Raw genomic sequence first — 13,042 nt, 5'->3', positions numbered from 1 at the left:
CATTAAGGCCAGGTTCCTTATAGTTTTTACTGTTCTGGTTTATGTCATTTGTACTTTAGTGCTCATTTTTCCCCCCTCTGTCCGTAGCAAATGTCTGAATCATTGCTGAACCAGTCACAGAGCCATGCGCGTGATCTGGCTGAACAGATGGGCCAAAGGTTAAAGGTCACTGAAGCCATGCTGGCTGAGGCTGTCAAGGCCAGGGAAAGACTGGTTGCTGACAATGAGAGTGCTGTAGAAAGCCTGTTTGCTACAATTAGCAGCAAAGACCAACTTCTGAAGGTTAGCATTTATGACAACAGGGCATGACAGAGTGTGCACAAACAAAGCTAACACTATTAACTTTGACTCTTTGTCGTCTCCAGGAGTCTGCAGAGCACTACAATCGCATGTTGTCTGAGCGTGCTCAGGAGATTCAGGAGCTGAAGAAGCAGTTGTCTGATAGGCAGCAGGAGCTTGCCACTGCTGAGAAGCAAAGCTCCTCAACAGCCCAGGAGAGTTATTTAGAGACCGCGCAGCTCAAAGCCCTGCTTGGTGAAAAAGACAGCCTTATTAACGTAAGATCCTGTGGGATACAACACAGCCATTCAGCTGTAAAATGTGTGGAAATTCAAACTCCCAAAGAGAACAACACATTCTGCCCCCCAATTGTATGCCCTGTTTTGAACGTGTTTTAAGATATTACCTGTACAAATTTGAATCTGCTGATTTTATATCTTTATAAACTGGCAGAAGCTTCTTCAGCGTGGTCAGGAGAGAGACCAGTTTCTGGCAGAGATGAGGCAGAAAGCAGAGCCAGATCAAGTGTTGGATCTCAGACAAACTATTCAGATCATGCAAGAGAAGTTGGACGAGAGGGAAGGTAATGGATTTAGACCTGTAACACCCTCGCGCAGGTTATTTAAAGGTAGACTGCATGTTGGTGCTACGTTTGACTTTGTTTTGTCTGTGCTGAAGCTGAGCTGTCCAGGAGAAACAGCGAGGACAGCCAGGAGAACAATCCACTTTCCAAGAAAACAGTGGTCGTCCTGAAAAAGGAGCTGGCACAGAAAACTGAAGCACTGAACAAAGCACTGAAAAGGGAAAATGAACTGAAGGTCAGTGAGTTAGAAGCATTTAATTAATCCATAATAGGATACGGTTCTTAAAAGTGTCAATCATAATTCCCTACATCCCACTTTCTAGATTTCATTGGCTGAGCTTCAGTCGGCGCTATCTGAGCTGGAGGGTCACAGTGAAGGCCAGGCTGCTAATATTGAGTCCCTCACTGCAACTCTAAAGACCAAGGATGAGATTATCAGTGTAAGGATTCCACACAGTGTCAAAGTTGTGTCAGCAAGTGAAGGAGTTTTTCTTCTGATGTTTAACTTTTGACTTTGAGCAGGTTCTCCAGAAGCGCCTCAGTCAGAGAGGCCACACACGGCCTGATCATACCCAGGATCACGTCATTGTCTGTGGAATGGAGAGGTCCCTGCCTGTGCTTCCACAGAGAGAGAGTACCATGATCGGTGGAGACAGCCAGGAAGAAGTAAAGATGACCTGCTTTTTAATTTTTTTTAGAGCAAAACATTACAATCTTGATGCTTTGTCTTTTAAGATAGTTTCTCTTCTCTCCTCTCCTCAGGCCTTGCCCAACCTCACAGCTTTGCAACATGAGCACGATGCTCTGAACAGAGCCCTGAGGGCTGAACAGCAGCTCTATTCCAGCCTGGTAAAGACTGTGAAGGAGCAAGACAGGTAGTTATGTGCAACAGCTGCTTTAATGCAAAAAGGAGAAACAAATGCTTTGCGCTAACAGACTTCTTGGATGATTTGCAGTGCCCAGCGTCTCCATGCTCTACAGTTGGAGCTGACAGCAGTGCAGCTTCTCAGGCAGCAGCTAGAAGAGAGCATCAGAACTAATGAGGAGTTAAGGGGTGACTTGGAGAGAGAGATACACAGAGCCAAACTCAGAGAAGGTGCAGTGAAAACATACTTGGTTGTAGAGGAGGATGGTGACTGAAAGAGAGGGAAAGGAATAAAGGAGTGAATGAGAAAAGAAGTGCTTGTTATCATTTATTGTGGTTAAAAAGGTAGAAAATATAATTCATCATTAAAGAGAACCCTTAAACCCCGGTCATCTTTATATAATATGTTTACTCGTCCTGCCGAAAACTTCCATGTCTACTTTTTGTTGTGTTCTTCTTCAGCATGCACACCTGGTCCCTCCACTTTTCATCTTTGTCTGCTTTCTGTCTCTTCTGCTCTCATCATCAGCCAGTCATCTGCATGTTTTTGTCTATAACACAGTCGCTCCCCTTTTCTCAGTAAATGTATTGATTTCACACCTGTCTGCTCTTTGTCCTTCATAAAAAATAAATAAAGACCTGTCTTCTCTGTCTCTCACTTTCAACATGCTGTTTGTTTGTTTTTGTTTTGTCCCTTTGCTTCATGATTGCATCACTTTAGCACGCTTCTGGTTATTAATCCAACCCATCCAACCATCTGTCACATGAATAACATTTAAAAGCATGGTTGTGCCATTTTCAAATAATTTAATAAAGGATATTAATGTGCAGAGTACAACATTAAAAAAGCAGCTCTCCGGAAATAGAGCCTAATCCAAAAAGTGTGGCATTTATTTTCCTTTGACGTCATGCAGTTAATGTAATTCAGCACAGTTTGTCCTTCAGGTTTGTTGTGGCATTAATGCACAGCCTTAAAACAGATTAAAAGTGTCACTCTGCGCTGAGGTCTAAGCCAAATAACTTGGACCATCCACTTGTCGTGTGCGCTCAGGCGACCACACACGTGCATGCTCCTCCCCACACCCCTGCCTGCAGAGAGCCAGGTGTAAAAATAGGTCAGCTGTAAGTAACAGGGACGCAGCTCACATTAGCACTGACTGGCAAGATAGACGTAGCAGGATGATTGTCACTGATTACATTTGCACACTTCATGCTTTGGTTATATAACCAACCATTATGACTTGTGTGCATAGGCTACATGTTTACACACTTATGAAAAAGCACAATAATAATCATACTTTGTGATTGTGTATATTGTGGGTGTGCATTTTAGCTCATCTACATATATTTTGCATATCTGACTTGGATGTTTTTAGCAAGCCAAGATCCACTAACTGCACAATGTAAACCCACCATTTTTTTTTTTATTATTTTTTTTTACATTTTTCATTTACAAGGATTTTTTTTTTTTTGTTTGTTTTTTTCAGTATTTTAATCAAAGAACATTAGATTGTAGACATGAAAAATATGAAAGTGAAAGGTATAATCCAAAGGTGTGTGTGTGTGCTGCGGTGTAAAACCTCAGCTTCGTGACTGGTCTGTTTGTTTTTAAAGTTGTGAAAAAGAGCTGAAGTATACACCCTCTTTATGACATGTTAGACATATGCACATGAAGTTGTAAGTTAATGGTGCCTCATGGGAGCTGCTGTAATGCCCTGTCATGCGTGGCTTTTTGTAACCCTCTGTGTATCGTTTCAGGTATGGACCTGATTGACCCTAAAGAGCTAGAGAGCATGAGACATCAGCTTGAAGATGCCCAGCGTTGGAATGCATCTCTGCAGGCACGCTTAGGAGCAATTCAGAACCGTGGAGGAGGGGTTGGTGGAGCCAACGATGGAGGTAAGACGAGAAAAAGACACCAGATGTCATATTCCAGTTTATATACAGACAACATTATAAGATTATTTTAACGTTTTTCAGGCGACTCTTTGAGTTTCATTGGAGATCAGACTTCCTATATGAGTATCTGTGTAGGAGAGGGACTGGATGACAGCTTGTCTCATCTGTCTGCTCAGGAGCTTAAACAGAAGGTATTTTACATTTTGTTGCTTTTTGTCTTATTCTTATACAGTGTCACGTTGAAGTTAATTAGTGTGCTTCACGTGTCACTGTACCAACTGTAAAGCTGGAAATGTGTAAAACTGATTTCTCTCTGTGTTAAGGTGCTTGAGCTGCAAGACCATGTCAGCAGGCTGCAGACCTTAAACAGTGAACTGCAGAGCCAGCTTTCACAAATTGAGAAGTCAGAGCGTGACACTGATGACAAAGAAGACAAAGACTGCAAAAAGCAGCTGCAAAGAGACGAGGTTGTACACAAAGTTATGGCTGCAAAGTTGTTGTTTTTTGTTTGGTTTTTTAGGTCTTCCAAAAGAGTACACGTCTTGTCATTTATTAGTAATGTTTCTTCCAGAGTATGTCCACATTTAGAAAATTCTTGAGAAATCACAAATCATTGTCTAACATCCTTCCTGTAAAAGCTCCTTTCTAACCTTAGAACTTATAGCCTAACCTCTGTTCTGTCTAACCTGCTGCTAATTTCTCTTCCCTGTGTGGTACTAAATGTCTGAATTTTTTAACAAGTGTGTTTCTTGTATGTAGTAGAGTAAGTACCCTCTTTCTCTTTCCTTCATCTTTCCTAATCAGTCCCTGTTTTATCTTTATCTCTGTGTCCCATAAAACGGTCTCTCTTCGCCATACTACATTAGACACATCATGCCATTCTGCTGTTGCTGTGCTGTGCTTTATGGATTCTGTTCCCACTTTAAGTTTTCTTTTACCGAGCCATGTGTGTCATACTCGCCTCCCATCCCATTACTCTAGCAGCTCAAGAAGACGCTTGAGAAGCAGCCTCTGGTTCAAAGTAACAAGACACATCTCCCTGGTCAGGACAAAGAGAGCCAGACATGCAGTAAACTAGGACAGGTATGAAACTGATGGTCATTAAACAACTGAGTGCTTAAGTACTATTTGAAGAGTTTATAAAACCTGCTTTCTAAATAATCGCTCTTTTAGATGTTGTCGGAAAAGCTTTTGGGTGATGTGAGCATGGACAGCGGCCTCAGCCAGAGTAGAGAGGGTGCTCACTCTAGCGGCGACATCTTGGACACTGGGGAGGAATATTCTAGGGAGATGAACACAGATTTAATGGCACTTAAATCCCTATTAGCTGATTGTGGGTCAACATCTGTCTCGCACCTTAGGTAGGTCTTTCTTTCAGAGTCTACTCCTTATTTTCCCCATTACCTGGTAGTTAGAAGTCTGAACTGTAATCTGGTCAAATGTTTCTCATTACAGAGCGGAAATGCTCAGGCTCAGATCAGAAAATGATGAGCTGCGGGGTCTCCTGAAGGAACAGAAATCGTCTGAGTACAAAGAAAAAGAGAGCACTGATGCCTCGGGGAACAGCAGTGAGGGACAGGCTGAGTTGAGGAAGAGTTTGGAAGCACTGGACACAGAAGATGCAAAGGTCACCAAACTGTCAAAGAAGAAGGGAGGGAAGAAGTGGAATGAGATTTCGGACGGGGAGAGTCCCATTACCAATGTCAGCACTGCAGATGACGAGGAGAGTCCAAGAACTAATTGCCAGCCACACAGCAACAGTGAAAAACAGCATTTTGCAAAGCATAGGGTAAGTTTTGTACTGCAGAATAAATAAAAAGACATCACTCTTTTCTACATGAAGGCGTTTTGGGGTTTTAATGTCTGTTTCTTGTGTTTGTTTAAATTGTAGTCTGGAGGCAGATCTCGCCTTCCTGTGCCTGTGAGGCTGAGGGTGGAGTCTAACAGCAGCAGCAGGAAGCCTGGAAGCTCCGAGCAGCTCAAAACTGATGGACTTCAGCACCTTGATTCAGATGATGTCTACTGGTCTGACCAGCATGTACACACAGACTCTGACACTCACACATCACTCCAGCACAGCACTTCCCCTTCCGCCACCCTTGGATACCCTAATCGTAGCTGTAGTCCAGTGGGATCCGACAATGGCTCTGAAGCCAGAGCATCACTGGATCACACCCAAGATGATTCTGCACTATATACTCAGCTGGAACTTCTCCACCAGGAGTGCCAGGAGAAAGAAGCACTGATCAACAAGCTGAGTGAGCAGCTTGCTGATTGGGAAGAACTTCATGCACAGCTCCGGGAGAAAGACAGACTGAACTCCCAGTACGTAGAGGCTTTACAGGCAGCAGAATCTACCATCGCTTATCTGACTGCCTGCAGTCTGGACAGCCAGGGTGGATTTGGTTCACACACAGGTTCTGGTTCTGTGGGTTCTGATGCGTCTCTCCATGGTAGATGTGTTGAGCTGCAGAAAGCCTTGCAGCAGAAAGAGGAGTTCAACAACCAGCTCATAGAGCTTCTGAATTTGGCAGAGAAAGTCATCAGCTCTGCAGAAAGCCAAGAAAGGAATCCTGAAATCAGCGATCTTTGTCAAAGGATAGAGGGAGCTTTGCAGCAGCTGCATAGCTCTCCAAAGGAAGAAAGCACCGGAGGGGTGCTTCAAGGTACCGAGGACTCTCTGCATGAGCTGCAGCGTCATGCAGACTCTTTGCAAGAAGCACTTTGGGAGCAGAATAGACTCAATGCAGAGCTGCAAGAAAAACTGAGGGCCACAAATGCTACTGCACAACATGGATACACCAGTGACAGAGTAGCAGCAGAGTCACTTAAAGAAAATGAGGCAAAGGAACACCACGGTCCTGATACTAGTTTAAACCAAGAGGCGATTGATGTTCTAAGGAACTGCTTTAGTGCAACAGAGTCCGCTGTTGCCTCTTTAGCAGCACACTGCACAAATTCTGGCTCCGTGATGGCTGGCAGATCCCAGATCAGCTCTGACTTGCAGATAAATTTAGACAAACTTCAGAGAGCCCTCCAAGAGCGGGAGCAACTTGGAGAACCTGCCCCACCAATCTCCGAACCCAGCAACAACCTGTCTACTGCTTCAACTGGAACAAAGGTACTAGAGCTTCATCGCCATCTCGGTCTTCTCTATGAGGTCTTCAGTGATTACTCTCAGAGGATATCTGAGCTCCAGGCTACCCTGCAGGAAGAGAGGGGTCACAAAATGGAGAGGGAAGCCCACAGGGCAGTGCAGGACGGCAAAGGGTTACCGCCAAGTGTTCAGGTTGAACTGGAAACACTGCACAAAGCACTGAGGGAGAAGAAGGCATGTAAAAGCCTGGAGGCAAAACTGGCCACTGCTCTTACCAGTACATCCTCTCCTGAAATGATAAACAAAGGTAAGCTGTTGAGCAGCTTTCTTTTACATGTGCTTGTCCACAGTAATTCAAATGATTTTGTGATACTGCAAATCCCAGTTTGGTCAGGAACAACATAAGTAGGGATAGAAACATATGTGAACTCCTTGATTGATTTCTTCCTAACCAAATGTATATTGCTTCCAATGCCAGCTCCTGAGCAGGATGACAAAGGCGTGCAGGTGGATTTGCAGGACCTGGGTTACGAAACCAGTGGCAAGAGTGAGAACGATAGGGAAGAGAGCAGTAGCACAGGTAGACAGCCTTCAGACAGACTCTGCATGTCTGTCTGCTGAGTGGATACTAATCTCAAGTGTGGACAGCTTCTCTTAATGTAGAATGTATGCATGAGGAGTGAACAAGGGCACACTGTCTCTGAAAAATATTTTCTGCCTGGGTCTCCATAACCACACAGTCTTTTTCTGGTTTTTAACTGTGGAATTTTCTTCACCCTTCCTAAATTTGAATGGGCTGTCTCTATTCATGCATGTTTTCACTTAAGGTTTGGGAATGTCTTTTGAGCACTCATTAACCTTTTACCTTGATTTCTTGTCCTATTCAAATTTGGCTGTATCATAAATGACTTCTTTCCTCACACTGCTCAATCACTGTTTATTTTCTACAACTTGCACTGGACTCCTCCCCCAGAGTCTAATGTTTTTGTGCTTCCTGTGTTGCCAGATTTAGAGGTGGGGGTAAACCCTAGTTGCAGTGGCTCCAGCCTGCCTTCCCTGTTGAAACATGAACAGGCCAATTTCTCCTCTACTGAAAATTTGGACTCAACCTCCAGCACCCCGTACCCTACTTCCCCAGCTCTCAGCTCAGCCAAGGTATTTATCTTATTATTTGCTTATTATCTTATTCCTCACTCCCAGCACTCCATAGCAAAGTTCACTAGGGAATGATGGGGAATGTCACTGCTGTGGTTAGCTCAGATGCAGAGCTGTGTCTGTGAGCACAGGAGTCCTCCTGCTGCTCAAACCTTCTGTTTGTTGAGTGACGACCAATCAGAATAGAGGAGGACTGGGTCTTAGAGGTTTACCAAGGCCTAGTGAAAGATAAATACATTATTATGAACCATGATTCAAACAGCAGTCAAGTGAATAACACTGATTATCTCTTCATCATGGCACCTGTTAGAGGGTGGAATATATTAGGGAGCAAGTGAACATTTTGGAAAAATGGGCAAGCGTGAGGATTTGAGCGTGTTTGACAAGGACCAAATTGTGATGACTAAATGATACAGTCAGCGCATTTCCAAAACTGCAGCTCTTTCGGGGGGTTCCCAGTCAGCAGTGGTCAGTAGCAACATCTGTCAAAAGCAGAAGGAAAGGAATAGTGGTGAACCAGTAAGAGGGTCGTGGACATCCAAGGCTCTTTCATGCACATGGGAAGCAGAGTCTGGTCCCTGTGGTCCAGTCCAACAAACGAGCTACCGTAGCTCAAGTCTCTGACTGCTGTCCATCACCGATCACAATGGACTCGTGAGCCTCAGAACTGGAGCGTGGAGCGATGGAAGAAGATGATGAATCACTTTAAATGATGAATGCACTATGGGAAGAAGACACAGAGGAGGCAGTGTGATGCTTTGGATAATGTTCTGCTGGGAAAACTTAACTTATTCCATCCATGTGGTTGTTACTTTGATCCATATCACCTACCTAAGCGTTTTTGCAGATCATGTGCACCCTTTCATGGAAGCGGTATTCCCTGATGGCTGTGGCCTCCGTCAGCAGGACAATGCGTCCTCCCAAATGGTTCAGGAGTGGTTTGAGCAGTGAGTTTGAGGTGTTGACTTGGCTCCAAATTACCCAGATCTCAATATAGGTGTGTATAGGGATACAATATAGGGATGTGTTGGACAAACGACCCGATCCATGGAGGCCCCATCTCACAACTTACAGGACCTGAAGGATCTTTTGGTGCAAGACACCACAGCACATGGGTTTAGTGAAGTCCATGCCTTGACAGGTCAGAGATGTTTTAATGGCAAAAAAAGGACCAATACAATATTAGGCAGGTGGTCATAATGTTATAACTGATGGGTGTATAAGGCAACTCAAGCAGATTCTAAAAATAAATACATGTATCAAGAAATGAGAATAAGGTGTGTTTGAGAACATTTACATACATTACAGTCATTTTAAACAGCTTTGTGAGAATCAACAGTGTACCGACAATGATCAGAAGTTACAGCACGTGTTACTGGTTTGATTCCATTTAACATTAGTTTTCACTTTTAAAAATCTGAACCTTCTTCCATCTATTTTATTTTTAGGTGAGTCTGAAAGGTCTGCAGGTCTATAGTGAGTATGGTGTTTCTGAGGACCCACTGCAGCTTCAGGGACAAGTCAGAGAGCTCAAGGTCCAGCTGGAAAACCAGACAAAACTAATCCTCCAAATGCAGAGCCTTCTGCGTAGGAACTCCCTCTCTAGTGACTTGGTCAACAACACCTCAGACCCGTCTGTGATCAAGGATCAAGAGGGTGCACAGAAAGACGACCGTAGTCAAGATGGCAGCCACAGAAGTGGGCAGCTAAGGGGGAAGAAGGCTGGGGAGAACCAGGCAATTAAGGATAAAAGCAGCCGGGTAAATATGGAGCTGGAAGGAGAGAGGAGGCTGAACAGAAGCATCAGTGAACAACTACAGCCATCCCGCAGCCGCTCCACATCACCTGCTAGGTTAACCATCTTTGAAGTGTTTTATTAGTACTTCACCTTCTTTACTCTGCATGATCTTTTTCTTTCTTTCTTTTTTTTAAAAATTGTCCCTAATTTGGTCTTCTCCACAGCCTGGACTCCCTTGTGAAGTCACAGGCCCGAGAGCTCTCGCAGCTGAGGCAGCAGATCAAGGAGGGCCGCAGGCTGGGAGCCCTGCACCGGCGGCAGCTGGAAGAGTTGAACCAGGCCTTCAAAGAGCTGCTGCAGGCTGAAAAGGTCGACTGCTACATGGGAGAGGTGGTTAAAGAGCAGCTGGACAAGAGCCTGAGCATTCTGGACAGGCTGGAGGGACGGCTGGACAAAGGTAGCTGCTGCCGTCATCGTAATTGTAGTAGTTGCTTTGCCTAAATTATTATATAGATCCATGATGAGGTGTTGTTCGTGTAGTATCTGCCATCACGGCAGACGTGTATTTGTGGTTATGCGACAGTATTTACTTGGTGTGCTTGGAGGATGTGTGTTAGTGCCGTGGTAGTATAATGATTGAAGGAGACAAGTGCAGTTACAACAAAGACATTTTAGAGCATGAAGGGCATTATTTTAATGAAAGAAATTACTTGATATGGTGATCAATTAACTTACTGATGATTTCTTTCATTATCAAAGAGTAGTTTTAAAGGCAGTTGTTAAGTCATAATAAAATTATGGGTGGGTACAAACTTGACTTGACAGTCTAACAAGGGGAAAACAGACGCCACCAGAAGAGAAACAAAGACAGAAGAGCAGCCACTCGTAACTGATTTGTACAGACATGTCCATGACAGCGTCTTTTTCTGTCTTGTAGGAGAGACTCATCTGGATAATGAGGATGCGCCAGCTCTTGAATTGTCTCGCAGGTACAAATACATTATTTCTTTATTTTTTGTGTATGCAACAGTGGGTGAAACATTTATCACATATATATGTTATATGATGAGAAATTAGCTTTTTTTTAAAAGCTGATGTTTACTTTTCCATCCTTCTAGTGACCTAGACTGTAGTCCCTTTGTTAAGGTCACATGTGCGACTGTATTTTTGGGTCATTAGCTGAGCTCTTTGAGATGTTTGTCATATTATGACTCTTTTAAAACTGCCCCCAGCTATTCGCATTATGACCCTGGGCTGTGCACGTGAATAGTTGTCCTGCTGTTGACCTAGTTTGTTTCTGTGTCAGCCAGAAGTAAATTAATGCTCTGCTGCCCATCACTGGGTCAATATTGTCACTCTGTATTCCCCATGCTTTCAGTTTCACATCATAGCCATCTTAAACTTTTACTTTTTTACCTTTTATTGGCAGCAAATGCTCTAAGTGAGCAGTTAATACAACAATAATCACTGTAGACTTGCAAAATTGCAATTTGTTTGTTTTGGACACAGTACAATAATTGTATCCTTCCATCCTTGATATGAATAGGTAATGCATTTTTAACCACACACTTGTATCAAATTATAAATTAAGGTTGCTCAGAGCCACGCGCATTAATCCATATTACTACTGATGTGGGCAGTTTTGGGGAGCTTCAGCAGACATCACAATCACTGCTGTCCTATGAGGAGTGCATGAGAGGTCCTCCTGAAAGCTTGTGTAGAATCCAGCAGGAGATAGATTATCTGCGTCTGGAGCTAGAGGGTGAGAGAGAGCTGCTGCAGCAGCACGTCGCCCTGCTTGTCCAGCAAAACCTCACCCTGGCTGATTGCACCAGGGAGCAGCTGGACCTGTGAGTGGGTTTGATCCAGACAGCATGACGTTTGCCGTGAGCTCCTGTGTCAGATTTCCCAGCTGTGTGTTGTTTGAAGCCCGCTGGTTATAGGAACATAGTTTTCTTTACTTTTTGGGGTTGCTGTTCCTTTTTCTCTCCCAGCAGTCATACCGAGGCCTCCCGACTGGTGTTAACACGCATCATTCCTTCTCCTTCCAGGTTGGCTAAAGAGCTGCAGGAGAAGAACCGTCTCATCCAGAGCCTGCAGAGCCAGATTAGACACCAGAGTCTCAGCAGCCACCACAGCTCTCACTCTGATCTGTCCCACTCAGACAGGACTTCTTCCTCCTGCCACAGCAGCCCAACCACACAAGGTGGCAATCGAACCCACAGTAAGTATTTTTGGATCCAATGCTTTAAGTCTCAGAAGCCTTTTGTCAGAGTTTTACCCCTGATATTTTGTGCCAGACTAGGATTAATTCAGTTTGCTTCATTAAAAATGCATATTTTCTTTCCTTCTTGCCCATTGCACAGTCATTGAGATCAAACAGCTCCTCTTCTAGGTGCACAGGCAGTCTAGTGCCTGCCTGTAATACCACTTATTGTCCACTCAGATCCTTTCTGTTGCAGTGAGGCGTTCTGCAGGACAAAGCTTGCCAGCCAATGTCAGAGGAGGTGTCCAGTTTCAATCTACTGCCACTTAAAGTTGCATTATTCAGTGGCACATATCTGTTTCAATCTTCTGATATTTTGTGACCAAGAGGCTATTGCAGTGACAAGTGAAGTCCTTTAGAAGCACCTGGAGACAAAGAATAATAATAATATGCAATTTGGAATTGAAGTGTTGGATTACTCATGTGTTGTTGTCTTCCTGTGCACGTTCAGGTCAACAACTACACTCTGATTGGACGGGTGCAACTGTGTCACCTATAGGAGGAGCTCAGGACGAAGGTGTGTCCGGTCACAGAGATGCTGGCGGCAGACTGCAGGGCCTGCAGAGGGAGAACGGGCGGCTGCAGGAGCAGCTGAGGAGCAGCGAGGAGCTTAACGCCACCCTACGCAGCGAACTGGATCTGCACCGCTCTATCATGGCCCAGACCACCTCCCATCATCAGGAGCAGGAACAAGGGCATGACCAGGAGGGCTCAGGGCCTCAAACAAAGGCACAGAAACAAGATGGAGACACGAGCGCACAAAGGAATGCTGGAGAACAGCCTCATACGATGAATTCAGGTAAATATAAAGCAATAGTAGGCTGATTAGCATGTCAGTTAATGACTACATTATATAGAGAAATGTTGTTAATTATATGAGCTGTGTGAGTTCGTTGCTAATGTAAAGAAGTGAAAAACCAACATGGACTATCCCTTTAAGTGTGCTTTATCCACGTGTGTCTGTTAGACCTGCTGGCAGAGCATCTACAGGAGATCAGAGCTTTGCGACAACGTCTGGAGGAAAGTATTCGCACCAACGACCGTCTCAGGGAGCAGCTGGAGAGGAGACTAGCTGAAGTGGAAAAAGACCCAGGTACACACCAAAAACTGTCTTTGAGTATTTAGGGTCTTTTGTTTCCACATGTCCAACATAATTACAT

At 44.3% G+C, this 13,042-nt stretch overlaps 1 protein-coding gene across 10 annotated transcripts in view; it reads left to right on the top strand.

Moving 5' to 3' along the window:
• cdk5rap2 (CDK5 regulatory subunit associated protein 2) overlaps positions 1-13,042 on the top strand; it is a 34,015-nt gene that overhangs the window by 16,354 nt on the left and 4,619 nt on the right. For 8 of the 10 annotated variants that reach the window (XM_085164980.1, XM_085164979.1, XM_085164982.1 and 5 more), the window contains 23 exons: positions 88-282; positions 366-557; positions 733-862; positions 958-1,097; positions 1,186-1,302; positions 1,385-1,528; positions 1,625-1,737; positions 1,819-1,958; positions 3,486-3,626; positions 3,708-3,817; positions 3,950-4,093; positions 4,608-4,709; positions 4,800-4,987; positions 5,082-5,415; positions 5,518-7,030; positions 7,202-7,303; positions 7,730-7,878; positions 9,327-9,730; positions 9,841-10,073; positions 10,554-10,605; positions 11,668-11,840; positions 12,334-12,681; positions 12,850-12,975. In XM_085164980.1, the coding sequence (XP_085021106.1) occupies positions 88-282; positions 366-557; positions 733-862; positions 958-1,097; positions 1,186-1,302; positions 1,385-1,528; positions 1,625-1,737; positions 1,819-1,958; positions 3,486-3,626; positions 3,708-3,817; positions 3,950-4,093; positions 4,608-4,709; positions 4,800-4,987; positions 5,082-5,415; positions 5,518-7,030; positions 7,202-7,303; positions 7,730-7,878; positions 9,327-9,730; positions 9,841-10,073; positions 10,554-10,605; positions 11,668-11,840; positions 12,334-12,681; positions 12,850-12,975 (5,290 nt within the window). The remainder of the gene's footprint in view (positions 1-87; positions 283-365; positions 558-732; positions 863-957; positions 1,098-1,185; positions 1,303-1,384; positions 1,529-1,624; positions 1,738-1,818; positions 1,959-3,485; positions 3,627-3,707; positions 3,818-3,949; positions 4,094-4,607; positions 4,710-4,799; positions 4,988-5,081; positions 5,416-5,517; positions 7,031-7,201; positions 7,304-7,729; positions 7,879-9,326; positions 9,731-9,840; positions 10,074-10,553; positions 10,606-11,667; positions 11,841-12,333; positions 12,682-12,849; positions 12,976-13,042) is intronic. The other 2 variants (XM_085164975.1, XM_085164977.1) reach the window with 2 other exon arrangements.

Source organism: Neolamprologus multifasciatus, chromosome 7, assembly GCF_963576455.1.
Source record: "Neolamprologus multifasciatus chromosome 7, fNeoMul1.2, whole genome shotgun sequence".
Lineage (NCBI taxonomy): Eukaryota > Metazoa > Chordata > Actinopteri > Cichliformes > Cichlidae > Neolamprologus > Neolamprologus multifasciatus.
Note: the sequence above shows the minus strand (reverse complement) of the source record. Positions and strands in the feature narration are given on the sequence as shown.